This window comes from Pan paniscus, chromosome 2 (genome assembly GCF_029289425.2).
Source record: "Pan paniscus chromosome 2, NHGRI_mPanPan1-v2.0_pri, whole genome shotgun sequence".
NCBI classification, from domain to species: domain Eukaryota; kingdom Metazoa; phylum Chordata; class Mammalia; order Primates; family Hominidae; genus Pan; species Pan paniscus.
Window position 1 is genome coordinate 52,726,107 of NC_085926.1, and position 16,451 is coordinate 52,742,557.

The 16,451-nt window shown below is 42.4% G+C and overlaps 1 protein-coding gene across 18 annotated transcripts in view; it reads right to left on the reverse strand.

The window, feature by feature from the left end:
- Positions 1–16,451, reverse strand: part of NEK4 (NIMA related kinase 4) — a 61,260-nt gene that overhangs the window by 21,619 nt on the left and 23,190 nt on the right. For 5 of the 18 annotated variants that reach the window (XM_055110042.2, XM_055110049.2, XM_055110045.2 and 2 more), the window contains 7 exons: positions 15,501–15,671; positions 14,828–14,977; positions 13,006–13,072; positions 12,092–12,228; positions 10,189–10,277; positions 6,923–7,128; positions 5,068–5,201 (listed from right to left, as the gene is read on the reverse strand). In XM_055110042.2, the coding sequence (XP_054966017.1) occupies positions 5,068–5,201; positions 6,923–7,128; positions 10,189–10,277; positions 12,092–12,228; positions 13,006–13,072; positions 14,828–14,977; positions 15,501–15,671 (954 nt within the window). The other 13 variants (XM_063602429.1, XM_055110044.2, XM_008972103.5 and 10 more) reach the window with 7 other exon arrangements.

Below are 16,451 nucleotides of genomic sequence, written 5' to 3' on the forward strand. Positions count from 1 at the left end.
TGTGTGATGAAGAAGCCCAGAAGAGAAAGAAGCGGAAAGAAAAGGAATCAGGAAAGACTCTTACTCAGCGTCACTTGACATTCATGGATGTGGCTACAGAATTCTCTCAGGAGGAGTGGAAATAACTGGACCCTGCACAGAGGGCTTTATACAGGGAAGTGATGTAGGAGAACTACAGGAACCTGGTCTTTCTGGGAATCTGTCTTCCTGACCTGAGCATTATCTCCATGTTGGGGACAAAGCGAGAGCTCTGGACTCTGCAGGGTGAAGATAGCAAACAATCCAGATGGCAGAGAATGCATCAAAGGTGTGAACACAGGGAGGAGCTGTACATTGGGAAGTAATACAGAAAATGAGCCTATTAAAAATCAACTTGGATTAACCTTCAGTCACATCTGCCTGAATTGCAGCTATTTTAAGCTGGAAGGAAAATTTATGGAAGTAATCAAATTGAAAAGTTTACAAACCATAGTTCCTCAGTTCCACCACTTCAAAAAAATTCTTCTAGTGTTAAATAAATACAGAAATGATTTCATTGATTTCCCATCACTCCCACAAGACGACAAAGCACACATTAGGGGAAAAATCTTATGGACGTAGTTAAGATGGCAAAGTTTTTAGAGTGTCTGCAAGTCTTACTAATCATCAAGTAATCCATACTGCAGATAAACTTTACAAATGCAGTAATGTGGCAAGGTCTTTAGTTGCAATCCAAACCGTGCAGATCACTGGAGAATTCATACTGGACAGAAGCCTTACAAACGTAGTGACTGTCACAAGGTGTTTAACAGCAATTCAAACCTCGCACAACATCAAAGAATTCATACTGGAGAGAGGCCTCGCAAATGTAACGAATGTGGTAAAGCATTTAAAGAGTGTTCAGGACTTAGTGCCCATCTTGTAATCCATTCTGGAGAAAAACCTTACAAATGTAATGAGTGTACAAGAACTTCAGGCACAAATTTTCCCTCACTCAACAGAGAAGTCATACTGCAGAAAAACCTTACACACGTAATGAATGTGGCAAGGTCTTTGGTCAATTGCACGGCATCAAATAATTCATAGTACAGAGAAGCCTTACAAATGTAACAAACATTGAAAGCATTTAGCAAGCATTCAGGACTTATGGCCCATCTTCTAATCCATACTGGAGAGAAACTTTACAAATATAGTGAATGCGGCAAGGTCTTCGGACACAAGTTATACCTAATCAACCATCAGATAATTCATACTGGAGAGAGACCTTACAAGTGTAATTCATGTGGCAAGGTGAATCAAAATTTACACCTTGCATGACATTGGAAGATTCATACTGAAGAGAATTCACTGCACACCTTACAGATGCAAAAATGTGGCAAAGTCTTCAGTTGTACTTCATAGCTAACACAACATTGGAAGACTCACATAGGTCACAAACGTTATAAATGTAATAAAAGTGGCAAAGAATTCACTTTTGCATTCAAGCCTCAGTACTCATCCGTGTGTGTGATCCACACACGGAAAGGTAACCTTACAAATGTAAAGATAATATATATAAAAATAATATATAAAGAGAGAACAGTTGGCCAGGCATAGTGGTTCACGCCTGTAATCCCAGCACTTGAGGAGGCCAAGGCATGTGGATCATAAGGTCAAGAGATCGAGACCACAGGCCAGGCGCGGTGGCTCATGCCTGTAATCCCAGCATTTTGGGAGGCCGAGGCGGGTGGATCACGAGGTCAGGAGTTCAAGACCAGCCTGGCCAAAATGGTGAAACCCCATCTCTACTAAATATACAAAAATTAGCCAGGTGTGGTGGCGGGTGCCTGTAATCCCAGCTGCTCGGGAGGCTGAGGCAGGAGAATTGCTTGAACCCAGGAGGCGGAGGTTGTGGTGAGCCAATATCATGCCACTGCACTCCAGCCTGCTAGGTAACAGAGTGAGACTCCAACTCAAAAAAAAAAAAAAAGATCGAGACCATCCTGGCCAACATGGTGAAACCCTGTCCCTACTAAAAATACAAAAATTAGCCATGTGTGGTGGCACACACTTGTAGTCCCAGCTACTAGGGAGGCTGAGGCAGAAGAATCGCTTGAACCTGGGAGGTGGAGGTGAGCCGAGATCGCACCACTGCACCCCAGCCTGGGTGACACAGTGAGACCCCGTCTCAAAAAAAAAAAAAAAAAGAACAGTTATATCAGAGTAGAGAGTTTAATCAAAACTACCAGTACAATTCATCCCACCAGTGGCCAAGTCTACAACATTGAATTCAACCCTCCCAAAACTGTTGGCATTGATGATCTGACTGGGGAGCCTCTCATTCAGCAAGAGGATGATAAACCAGAGATGGATATCAAGAGACTAAAGGCTTGTGAACTGAAACAAAGCCAGTCTTAGAATATTACCAAAGAAAAAGGGGTAATGGAAACATTCTCCAGAACAGAAACCAAGAGGATTTGGCCCTGTGTATATGCTTTCCTACCAACTAAAATTCCACAAACAAGCCAGAAAGCTCTTCAGTTACTCCATGAGGAGAAACGAGTAAGATGAGCAAACCTCCTAGGCCTTCCATTTAGAAGCTGCTTTTCCTAAGACTTCCAGTATATATGAATTCTTTGAAAAGTATACTACTTTTATTTCTACTAATTTTATTCTGAATACTAAGGAAGTGTCAAATGAGACAGATACTAAGATTCATCTTTTGAAATCATCTAGTGTGTTTTATCCAGTTATCTTCAAAAACATCAGAGATGTCTAAACTTTTAAAACATTTGTTAGAGCGAAATTTATTTTGGTGTTAAACACACTTTCAGTTTACTCAGAATTTCCAATTTGCTATAAAAATGTAACAATTAGCATAGATAAAAATATTACTTTAAGATCACTTGTTTTCTTTTGAAAATACATATGTACTGAGGGTTATTATTTATGTCAGAAATTGACATTATAAGTTCTTGGATAAGCACCAAAGTTGAATGAATTTTTCAACAAAATGTAGTTAAAGTCTGTGTTTACAGATGTTACTCAGGTTAAGAAATGTGTTTTACGATCTACTTACCAGTTTCTCTTTTTGATCCAATGTATGAGATCTGCCCTGATAAATAACAAGGTATTGTACACCCCTCCCAAAAATAAAAGAAAAAGAGAAAACCCATGGCACTATGTAAAGTAAGCACACTTCGTCATTAGTAAATAGCTCAGGCATGCCTGGGGAATGTTCCTTTGCCAAAAATAGCAATCAATCATAATTAGTAAACAGGTGTGCCAATAAAAAGAATTTACATGATAGGTTAACAAGGATCAGGAAAGTAAGTTAATTTCCTGAAGGAGTTGTTTGTTTCTGATCAAAGAAATTGATACCTGTTAGCATTCACTGCCACCTTATCTTAAGGGGAAAGAACTCTACTGGTGTCATCTGACCAGCCATTTAAAAATTGGAATCTAAAGTGATTCCTTAGTGGGGCAACAAGGATGGTTGCTGATGTACTGTGTGGTCTGGTAGGAGAAGTGGGGCAATATGAGAAGTGGGGCAATATGAGAAGTGGAGGAAAAACCCGACTATGTCTTCCGTGGCATATTTACTCTTATTTTACTTGGTGCTAAATCAAATGAAACAAGCCCTTGTAACAGCTGTTATTAATTGCCTTTAAAAATCTGTCCTGTTTTTTCCCAGGTACTTAAAATACAAGTGCCAGTAAGTGGTTCTTATGTATTTTTGGCGGGGGGGAATTTATTTTCCTTTTCTTCTGATATTTTAAAAATCCATCGATCTTTCAAGATGAACCAAGGTTTTTAAAAAGAATTATAGCAGGCCGGGCCTGGTGGCTCACGCCTGTAATCCCAGCACTTTGGGAGGCCGAGGTGGGCAGATCATGAGGTCAGGAGATCGAGACCATCCTGGCTGACACAGTGAAACCCAGCCTCTACTAAAAATACAAAACATTATCCGAGCGTAGTGGCGGGCACCTGTAGTCCCAGCTACTCGGGAGGCTGAGGCAGGAGAATGGCGTGAACCAGGGAGGCAGAGCTAACAGTGAGCTGAGATCGCACCACTGCACTCAGCCTAGGTGACAGAGCGAGACTCCGTCTCATAAAAAAAAAAAAAAAAAAGAATTATAGTAAACACTTCATTCTTTTCTTTTTGTCCCACCCATCCCTGCTCAACTAGCACTTCATTCTTTATAAAACTTTCTATAATGCTTTATTTGAATGTTAATATTATGTGCTTTCTAAAAATGTTGTGAATTACCAAACTTATGGATTATCACTAGGTGATTAGGCATACATTAGTCTTTATCAGAATAAAATGAAATTTCATTTAAAAAAAAGAAAACTACCAATATAGAAATTCTTGAGTATGATTCACATTTAACTGCTGGCACTGTAATTTCTAAATTTTTTATTTAGAATGTACATAGTTCTCATGTTTTAGGTAATAGGTAATAGAGTTTATTTTTTTTGAGACAGTCTTGCTCTGTCACCCAGGCTAGAGTGCAGTAGCGTAATCTCAGCTCACTGCAACCTCCGCCTCCTAGGTTCAAACAATTCTCCTGCCTCAGCCTCCCCTGCCGCTGGGATTACAGGTGCGTGGCACCATGCCCAGCTAATTTTTGTATTTTTAGTAGAGATGAGTTTTCACCACTCACCACGTTGGCCAGGCTGGTCTGGTACTCCTGACCTCAGGTGATCCACCCACCTCAGCCTCCTAAAGTGCTGTGATTACAGGCGTGAGCCACCATGCCCAAGCTAAAGTTTAAATTTTCCTTAAAAAAAAAAAGTGTCCAAGACCTAAAAGGGCTGAAACCAAAAAAACTCTTAGAAGAAAATATAAAAATAAATCTTCAAGACTTCAGATTTGGCAGTGCGGACCATGGGGAGTGACTGCTAACAGATGCAGGGTTTCTTGGGGCGTAATGAAAATGTTCTAGTATCGATTGTGGTAATGACTGTACAACGTTGTAAACACATTAAAAACCACTGAATTGTACACTTTAGATGAGTGAATTGTTATGTGTGATTTATATTTCAAAAGGTTGTTTAAAAAATTCTATAACATAAGCATCTTGATACAGTTAATGAGACACTCACCTCTCTATCAAATTCATCCTCCTCCTCCAAAAGATCATACACCTGCTCTAAAAGCTGAACTCCCAGGCCACGAATTACATCAGTTCTCAAGACTTCAACTAGTCTCCTGATCTTTTCAGAACCTGGCATAATAGCTAAAAGGCAACAACAAAGACAAAGGGAAAAATAAACACTTTTACCACTATAGCAAGAACACTGCAATTTTTTTAAATTTTGTGTTTTATTTTATTTATTTATTTTATTTTTGAGACGGAGTCTTGCTCTGTTGCCCAGGCTGGAGTGCAGTGGCACGATCTCAGCTCACTGCAAGCTCCACCCCCTAGGTTCATGCCATTCTCCTGCCTCAGCCTCCTGACTATTTGGGACTACAGGGGCCCACCACCACACCCAGCTAATTTTTTGTATTTTTAGTAGACACAGGGTTTCACTGTGTTAGCCAGGATGGTCTTGATCTCCTGACCTCGTGATCCACCCACCTCAGCCTCCCAAAGTGCTGGGATTACAGGCATGAGCCACTGCACCCGGCCTATTTTTTTTTTTTAAGTGACAGGGTCTTGCACTGTCATAGGGATGTAGTGCAGTGTGACCATAGCTCACTATAGCCTCTAATTCCTGGGCTCAAGCAATCACCCTGCCTCAGCCTCCCAAGTAGCCAGAACTACAGGAATGCACTACCATGTCCAACTAATTCTTAAATTTTTTGCAGTGATGGGGTCTATGTTGTCCCGGTTGGTCTTGAACTCCTGGCCTCAAGCAATCCTCCCACCTTGGCCTCCCAACGCAATGAGATTACAGGCATGATTATACCACACCAGGCCTTTTTTTTTTTTTTTTTTTTTTTTGGTATTTTATTTTATTATTTTATTTTTATTTCATTTCATCTGATTTTTTGAGACAGGATCTTGCTCTGTTGCTCAGGCTGGAGTGCAGTGGCATGCTCATGGCTCACTGCAGCCTCAACCTCCTGGGTTCAAGAAATCCTCTTACCTCAGCCGCCTGAGTAGCTGGGACTACAGGCATGAGCCACTATGCCTGGCTAATTTTTGTATTTTTTGTAGACACAAGTTTTCATCATGTTGCCCAGGCTGGTCTCAAACTCTTGGACTCAAGCAATCTGCCCTCCTCAGCCTCCCAAAGTATAGGCATGAGCCACCGTACCCAGCAGGCCTGTTTTTTAAAAAATCTTGTTATACTGACATTCTTTTTTCCCTCTGACAAGAGTTTGGTTTAATGACTTAAAATTTACATATGAACTTAAGCTTCACTACCATCTCTTAAACCTAAAAAACACCACAACTGTCTAACTTGAAGAAAAGTCACATGAAAAACCACAAACATTTATCTATTTATTTATTTTTAAAAATTAATTTTCATGTAACTTTTCAGGAATACCTCTGTTGCAAAACACAGGATATACCTTTTATGGAGATATGCAAATGAAATAATTTTAAAAACACAAAAAAATTTATAGGCATTAGTTCCTTGTTTTGACACAGTTCTCCAATAAACACATGCTCTCCAGTTTGCTGTAAAAGAATAAACTAGGCCAGGCGTGGTGGCTCACACCTGTAATCCCAACACTTTGGGAGGCCAAGGTGGGAGGATCACCTGAAGTCAGGAGTTCAATACCAGCCTGGCCAAATGGTGAAACCCCGCCTCTACCAAAAATACAAAAATTACCCGGGCATGGTGGTGCATGCCTGTAGTCCCAGCTACTTGGGAGGCTGAAGCAGGAGAATCGCTTGAACCCGGGAGGCAAAGGTTGCAGTGAGCCAAGATCACACTACTGCACTCCAGCCTGGGTGACAGAGTGAGACTCTGTCTAAAAAACAAAAAATAATAATAAGCTGATCACCTGAAGGTAGCTCTTTAAAATGGATTTCCTCTGCCTCTTCTGCAACCTTCCCATGAAGTATCAGTGTGTCCCGATATTTCCGATGAAGTTTGAATTCTGACACTGGGTTTGCTACTGGGACATCTTCACAGCTCTCTTTAGAATCCAGTTTCAAGGTCTGAGTCATCAATTGTACCAAGGCATTAATTTCATTTGTCTGACCTTTCCTGGGGGAAAAAAATATCCCTTTGTTATTTAATTGGCTTCATGAGAATTTTTCATTAAAAAATTACGTGCAAAACGACCTTTCAGGAATTATCCTTTGAAATGTCCAAGTAAGCTCCTACAGACTGACCTGACCCTTCCACAAATAACAACTATAAACTCTAGAAAAAATACAAAACTCAACAACGTAAAGGCAATGCAGAATAAACAAAATCTGCAGGCAGATCTTGGAGAAGAGTCAACACCTTTAAGCCTAAGAGCAGGCCATGGGCAGATCAAAGTACAAGAGAACTCACAATCTTATGGGCCTACAGAACAACTAGAGTCACTAGAAAGTGAGACAGGAACCTTGGAGACAGTCTAAAAGAAACAGCCCTAGATTCTGTGTACAAATTCTGCCTACTTCAAAGTAACTTAACTATACTCAAGTACAAAGCTCAAGAATATTTAAAGAAACACAAAATACCAGCTTCCAATGAGGTAAAATTCAGTGTCTAGCATCCCATCAAAAATAACCAGATGGGCAAAGAAGCAGGAAAATATCATACATTTGTGAAGAGAAAGAAATCAGTTAATAGAAACATATCCAAAAGTGACACGACTGATAGAATTAATAAATGAGGACATTAAAATGGGTAGTATAAACATCTTCCATATGGCCAAGGTAGAAGAAAACATGAACATGTTAAGGAGAGACACAAAGACATTAAAAAAAGACCCAAATCAAATTTCTAGAAATGAAAGATACAATATATTAAATACACGGGATAGGATTAACAGATTAGACACTGCAGAAGAAAAGATTAATGAACTCAAAGACATAGCAATAGAATCTATGAAATGTGAAACAGAAAAAAAGTAAAAATAGGCCAGGTGCAGTGGCTCATGCCTGTAATACCAGCAGTCTGGGAGGCCGAGGTGGGCGGATCACCTGAGGTCAGGAGTTCGAGACCAGCCTTGCCAATATGGTGAAACCCAGTCTCTACCAAAAATACAAAAATGTAGCTGGGCGAGTGCCTGTAATCCCAGCTACTCGGCGGGGCTGAGACAGGAGAATACCTTGAACTCAGGAGGCAGAGGTTGCAGTGAGCCAAAATCATGCCACTGCACTCCAGTCTAGATGACAGAGTTAGACTCTGTCTCAAAAAATAAATAAATAAAATAAAATATATTTTTAAAAAGTAAAAATAAACAGAGCATCAGTGAGCTGTGGCACATATTTAAGGAGCCTAATATACATGTAATTGGAATCCCCAAGAGGGCAGGAAGAAGTCCAAAAAAAAATATGAAGAAATAATGGCCAGGCGGGGCATGGTGGCTCACGCCTGTAATCCCAGCACTTTGGGAGGCCGAGGTGGGCGGATCACGAGGTCAGGAGATCGAGACCATCCTGGCTAACACGGTGAAATGCCATCTCTACTAAAAAAATACAAAAAAGTAGCCGGGCATGGTGGCGGATGCCTGTGGTCCCAGCTACTTGGGAGGCTGAGTCAGGAGAATGGTGTGAACCCGGGAGGCGGAGCTTGCAGTGAGCGGAGATTGTGCCACTGCACTTCAGCCTGAGCACAGAGCGAAATAATGGCCAAAGTTTTTCTTTATTCTTTTTTTTTTTTTTTGACAGAGTCTCACTCTGTCACCCAGGCTGGAGTGCACGGGCACAATCTCGGCTCACTGCAAGCTCCACCTCCTGGGTTCACGCCATTCTCCTGCCTCAGCCTCTCGAGTAGCTGGGACTACAGGTGCCTACCACCACACCCAGCTAATTTTTTTTGTATTCTTAGTAGAGACGGGGTTTCACCGTGTTAGCCAGGATAGTCTCGATCTCCTGACCTCATGATTTGCCTGCCTCGGCCTCCCAAAGTGCTGGGATTACAGGCGTGAGCCAACGCGCCCGGCCTCTTTATTCTTTTTTTAGAGTCTTGCTCTGTCGCCAAGGCTGGAGTACAGTGGCATGATCTCACTAGGCTCATTGCAATCTCCGCCTTCTGGGTTCAAGTGATTCTCCTGCCTCAGCCTTCTGAGTAGCTGGGATTACAGACATGTGCCACCACGCCCAGCTAACTTTTTTGAATTTTTAGTAGAGACAGGGTTTCACCATGTTGGCCAGGCTGGTCTTGAACTCCTGGCCCCAAGTGATCCGCCCGCCTCAGCCTCCCAAAGTGCCGGGATTACAGGCGTGAGCCACTGCACCTGGCCAGTGAAAGTTTTTCTAAATCTGATGAAAACTATGTATCTACACATCTAAGAAGACATTCTTTAAGAATTCTGAAGGAAAATCAGATGTGTGGCCAGGCATGGTGGCTCAGGCCTATAATCCCAGCACTTCGGGAGGCCGAGGCAGGTGGATCACAAGGTCAGGAGATCGAGACCATCCTGGCTAATACGGTGAAACCCCGTCTCCACTAAAAATACAAAAAATTAGCGGGGCGTGGTGGTACGTGCCCATAGTCCCAGCTACTCGGGAGGCTGAGGCAGGAGAATTGCTTAAACCCAGGAGGCAAAGGTTGCAGCAAGCCGAGATCGTGCCACTGCACTCCAGCCTGGGTGACAGAGCAAGACTCCGCCTCAAAAAAAAAAAAGAAAATCAGACGTGTGCATAGAAGAGACATTTTTGGCCAGGCGCAGTGGTTCACACCTGTAATCTCAGCACTTAGGGAGGCTGAGGCGGGCAGATCACCTGAGGTCAGAAGTCAAGACCAGCCTGACCAACATGGAGAAACCCTGTTTCTACTAAAAATACAAAATTAGCCAGGCGTGGTGGCGCATGCCTGTAATCCCAGCTACTAGGGAGGCTGAGGCAGAAGAGTCACTTGAACCCAGGAGGCAGAGGTTGCAGTGAGCCGAGATCATGCCACTGCACTCCAGCCTGGGCAACAAGAGCAAAACTCCGTCTCAAAAAAAAAAAAAAAAGAAGAGACACTTTTAGCTCCAGCATATGCCACAAACCATTTATAATTTTATCAGTGGGAATACTAGAGATCTGAATACTACTGAAAATGCACATTTAATATTCATTAAAACAGAAATAGTTTATAAAGGGAGACAGAAAAACAAGAACTTACCCTTCCCCGTAATCCCCATCTGACTTATCAGTTGAACTTGTAGAAGAACTTAACTCATCCTCAGACAGACAATGAATCGGTTTCCTTTCCTATTAAATGTTTGGAAGAATTAAAATTCTACATGACAACACAACCAGAATGTGATACTTGAACCAGTCTTAGATGCAACAACTAGACACAATACGTTCCTAGGTGCAATAGGAGAATCTAACAAATACAAAAATTGTTCCCATATGATTTGTGGCAAAAAGAAAAAAACATTGAAGTGATTTTACCCGTGATATCCCAGTTCACTCATAAAGTTCACAAGAATAACTGAAGAACATCAGATGAAGTTTTTTATTTTGTTTGGTTTTTTTTGTTTTGATTTTTGTGTTTTTTTGAGACAGAGTCTTGCTCTGTCACCAGGCTAGAGTGCAGTGGCACGATCTCGGCTCACAGCAACTTCCGACTCTCTGGTTCAAGTGATTTTCCTGCCTCAGCCTCCCGAGTAGCTGGGATTACAGGCACGTGCCACAACACCCAGCTAATTTTTGTATTTTTAGTAGAGACAGGGTTTCACCATGTTGGCCAGGCTGGTCTCCAACTCTTGACCTCATGATCCGCCTGCCTCAGCCTCCCAAAGTGCTGGGATTACAGGCATGAGCTACCGCGCCTGGCCAAGGTGAAGTTTTACAAAGGTCCTGGAGAGTCTCAGCTGTGAAGAAATTTCCAGAGGACAGTGGATGGCTAGTTCTGGTTTATCAACTCCTAAGCAGAAGGCTTGTTCTATAGGAATGTTGGCATTTTAAATTACCTAGGCAAACTCAGCTTGTCTTTTTTTTTTTTTTTGGATACAGGGGTGTCACTATGTTGTCCAGGCTGGCCACAAACTCCTGGGCTCAAGCAATCCTCCTTCCTTGGCCTCCCAAGTAGCTGAGATAACACCCACAAGCCACCATGTCCAGCTTCAGCTTGCTCTTAATGTGAGACTGTTAAAGTGCTTTAAAGGATCACCTAAAAATACACATAAACCTTACAACTCTGAGATATGGAAGGCAGCCTCTATTAGTGAAATAACTAAATGATATAGTTAAAGAAATAATACGTCCAATACTTTCAAAGAACAGGAAGAATTCCCAGAGTATTATACAGAGAGGTGAACATGGGTTAGAAACCTAGTAATTACCCATTTAGCCACCAGATGGTGTCCCTACATCATCTACAGGCAAGAAGGTAAACTACATTGACACAAATAAGAAACTGAGGAATGATTAGCAAGTGAGACTCAAATCTGGCGACACAGATGGGTATGTTGGTATCACAGCAGATTGAGCAAAGTGCTGCCTAGTGCAAGCCCTTAGAAAGTTCTGTTATTTATTTACTTATTTATTTATTTATATTTTTGAGACAGAGTCTTGCTCTGTCACCCAGGCTAAAGCACAGTGGTGTGAACACAACTCACTGTAGCCTCAACCTCTTGGGCTCAAGCGATCCTTCCACCTCAGCCTCCTGAGTGGCTGGGACTACAGGTGTGCGCCACCTTGCCAGGTAGTTTTTTTTTCTTAGAGACAGGGTCCAACTATGTTGCCCAGATTGATCTCAAACTCCTGGGCTAAAGCAATCTTCTCACCTTGGCCTCCCAAAGTACTAGTATTATAAGCGTGAGCCACTGCATCAGGCCAGGAAGTCCTGTTAAGACCAACCTATGAAATATTTTTAATTAGGCTATCAATTGTTTACAAGAGTACCTGAAAAATTTATTCCCTTAATAGGTCAATCATAATCCTTTTGACTATTATTTACCAGTTCCTTTCTTTATCAAGAGTGAAAAGATATAACAAGCTGGCCCTGTCCCAAAAATAAATGGAGCTGACATTTAAAAGGTTTACTGCATTAGGCCTGCCAGATGTAGACTGTCTACCTTCTCTCTTAGGAGTACGTAATGCACCTGAGTGACGCTGCAGTCAGAGGAGAGCCGTCGGGCAGGCAAGGGCTGGTCTTCCTCCTGGGGTTTTCCTGGCCCTGCTACACTCAGAGATGCTTTCCTCACTGAAGGGCCTGAAAAGGCAAACATCCCCAGTAGTTGTTTGTGGTGGGCTGCCCCAGTTGAAAAGGGCTTTGTATTTGGTATGGAACATACCCCAGCAAGAGCTAGCCCAAAAGTAAGTCAAACAGCATATTTATCATTTCTCTGGTGTCTGACACCTCAGTTGAAATCTTAGCTCTAGGTCCACCAGCTCTGTGACCTTGGGCAAGTTACTTAACTCCTCAGAGCCTCTGTTTCCTTAGCTGCAAAATGAGGATAATGCTGCATATTTTGGCAGTACTGTAAATGTGAAATGAGATAATACCCTTAATATGTTTACCATAATGCCTAAGACATGGTCAGCATTCAATAAATGGAAACTGCTAGTACTATCTTTAAAAAATAATAAAAAGAATGATAGCCCTCAGCCTACGGCAGCACCACTCCCCAAGCAACCTCCCTCTGTTCCTAAGATGGGAGCAATTCACTGACCAGTGGACACTGGACATGGAAAAAAGTTAAACATTCACTTGATTTCTGGTCTGAAACCTCCCAGGACTTACTGCCACTCAAAGCCCTCTTGTTATTTCTTTAATATCCCCTTCCTCTGATATTTGAACCAGATTCAACACCCTATGATGATTTCTTAAAAGACTTGACTAAGAAATTTCAAAATCTTTTCCAACTCGATTTCCTACATGTTTTACTGCTGCTGGAAAGTTTCAACCTCTCATAGTTAGAACCAGTGTTTCTGTCCACGAACCATACCCCTAACTGCCAATTAGATGAAGAAAAGAAGTCAACTTTACCTGAAGAGGACATTTCTTCCTGTGACTGCTTTAGTCGCCTCCTCTCTCTGGCTGATAATGGTCGATCCTTTAAAAGAAAGTCACAGAGTCACTTCCATTCCTACTTGCTATTTTTATAACACCTACAATCCATGATGTATCATTCAGCATTAAGAAAAAGGTCTCAGCTGGATGCGGTGGCTCACACTTGTAATCCCAGCACTCTGGGAGGCTGGGGTGGGCAGATCACCAGGTCAGGAGTTCGAGGCCAGACTGGCCAACATGGTGAAACCCCGTCTCTACTAAAAATACAAAAATTAGCCGAGCATGGTGGTGCGTGCCTGTAATCCCAGCTACTCGGGAGGCTGAGGCAGGAGAATTGCTTGAACCTGGGAGGCGGTGGTTGCAATGAGCTGAGATCGCGCCATTGCACTCCAGCCTGGGTGACAGAGCAAGACTCCATCTCAAAAAAAAAAAAAAAAAGAAAAAGGTCTTACTCCAGCCTGGGTGACACGGCAAGACCAAAAAAAAAAAGGTCTTGCGCTGGACTTAGAGGAGTGTCCATTGGAAACCAGCCCACAGCAGGGTTATAGCTACTAGTGAAAAATGATCACAATGATCACAGCCCTCGTTTCTGGGAGGTGCTCATTTTTGGAAGGGCAAATGGGGACTTTCACATTTGCCATATTCGGAATCTACTTGGTTTCTTTTTTTTTGAGATGCAGTCTCGCTCTGTAGCCCAGGCTGGAGTGCAGTGGCCCGATCTCAGCTCACTGCAAGCTCTGCCTCCCAGGTACACGCCATTCTCCTGCCTCAGCCTCTCGAGTAGCTGGGACTACAGGCGCCCGCCACCAAGCCCGGCTAATTTTATTTTTGTATTTTTAGTAGAGATGGGGTTTCACTGTGTTAGCCAGGATGGTCTCGATCTCCTGACCTTGTGATCTGCCCACCTCGGCCTCCCAAAGTGCTGGGATTACAGGCGTGAGCCACCGCACCCGGCCTACTTGGTTTCTTTAATTCACTGGAAGTGACCATCTCTGAAACCACAGAATCTGTCCATTTCAATCAAAGATTCTGCTGAGGCCGGGTGCGGTGGCTCAAACCTGTAATCCTAGCACTTTGGGAGGCCAAGGCAGGTGGATCATCTGAGGTCAGGAGTTTAAGACAAGCCTGGCCAAATGGTGTAACCCTATCTCTACTAAAAGACAAAAATTAGCCGAGCATGGTGGCTGGCACCTGTAGTTCCAGCTACTCAGGAGGCTGAGGCAGGAGAATTGCTTGAACCCAGGAGGCGGAGATTGTAGTGAGCCAAGATTGTGCCACTGCACTCCAGCCTGGGCAACAGAGCAAGACTCCATCTCAAAAAAAAAAAAAGATTCTGCTGAGATCACATCTGTCCCATCTGTTCCTTCCAGTGTTTGGCAAGAAGCAGAGCTAAGATGTTTTAATACAAAACTTCATAATATACACAAGACTTTACAAACAAAAAGCTTTCTAAGAAGGTTTTGGAGGGTTTCTGCTTTAAGACAGGTTATTGCTCTGTCACCCAGGCTGAAGTACAGTGGCACGATCTCGGCTCACCTTAACCTCCGCCTTTTGGGTTCAAGCCATCCTCCCACCTCGGCCTCATGAGTAGCTGGGACTATAGGCACATGCCACCACATTTCGCTAATTTTTAAATTTTTTGTAGAGACAAGGTCTCACTATATTGCCCAGGCCAGTCTTGAACTCTTGGACTCAATTGATCCTCTTGCTTCAGCCTCCCAAAGCGCTGGGATTACATGCATGATCCACCACGTCTGGTTATAAGGTTTTTAAAAATCCAGCATATGTTCCCACAAACCTTTGATGATGACATCTCACTGCTCCTTGAACTGCTCACAGACCCAGTGACCACTCTACGTTGGTTTTCAGCCTCTTTTTGTGTTGATGTGACATCCACTTTCCCAACAATGGGATGAGAAGGCAAAAATCGAGGAGGCGACTCTTGGAACTTAAATAATTAAAAAAGAAGATTATCAGTTTCATATATAGCCCCTTCCAATGTTCCCCTATCAGCAGGTTCTCTATGTATTTGTCCATGGTTTGCTCTTAAAACCTTCAAAACATTGCATTTTTTTGGAAAGACTCTGCCAAAAGTCAGTCATCTAAGAAGGTTATGGAGAGGATACGTGTTGAAGTTATTTCTAGAAATGAGATGTCAACATGATTCTGTAGAGAAGCTGAAGAAAGAACTGTTCATCAGTACAATACAGATGGGGCCAAAGGTTTAACCTCATTAGCCTATTCCTTTAACTTTCAAAATGATCTGTCCATCTTTGCTGGAGAAGATAAAATCCTTACTCTGCTTCGAACTCACTGATATTTGAAAACTACTATTTAGCATCTTGCCATTGTCACCCTTCTGTATTATGTTCCTTGCATTTCTTACATGCCTTTTTGGCAATTGTTAATTGCTCTAAATAGAAATTGAGTTTCCCAAAGTCCACCTCCCAAACCAAAGCAAAATGACTTACAGCAAAGAGATCTCTGCCGACCTGTCTCTTTTCCCCTCTGTGCTCAGTCTGTTCTCTCTTCTTTTGCCGTCGCTGTCGAGACAGGGAAGGTTCAGACCCAGAGTTGTGTGGCTGTAAATCTGGGTGGATTCTGCTCTGTTTTTCTATAATACATTCACCAGCAACTTGATCCTTAAAAACAATAAAATGACATTTTAAAGTATAGCAGCAACCTGGTACACTGTAATCCAAAGTAAGTTGTCCATAAAAAGTGGCTTTTGTTTTTTAGCATGAAAACTTTCCTCAGTTTTAAAAACTGGTTTCCATATTGCAATTTAAAGTGTTACACGGAAGTTCTAAAATGACCCATCACAATGTAAAGTTCACAATATGGTTCAAATATAACAATCCAGAATTGAATATAGAGGTATACATAACCTTCCTCTTAGAAAACAAAAGAAGTGGGCCAGGCATGGTGGCTTGTGCCTGTAATCCCAGCACTTTGGGAGGCTGAGGCAGGCAGATCACAAGGTCAGGAGTTCGAGACCAGCCTGGCCAACATCGTGAAACCCCCGTCTCTACAAAAACACAAAAATTAGCTGGGCATGGTGGCACGCACCTGTAATCCCAGCTACTCAGAAGGCTGAGGTAGAAGAATTGCTTGAACCCGGGAGGGGGAGGCTGCAGTGAGCTGAGATCTCACCACTGCACTCCAGCCTGGGCAACAGAGTGAGACTCCGTCTCAAAAAAAAAAAAAAAAAGAAAAGAAAAGCAGTTGCAATTTCAAATTTTTGTGCAATGAAATTAAATCATAATGCAACAGTTAAAAAATAATGATTATAAAATGAAGCAAACACACACAAAAACACAAAATAATGAAGTCTTTTGAACATCCAAATGGCCAAACGCTCCATGCCTACTTTTAAAATTGTAAATGAAAATGAGAAGAAGCTGAGTGTGGTAGCCCACACC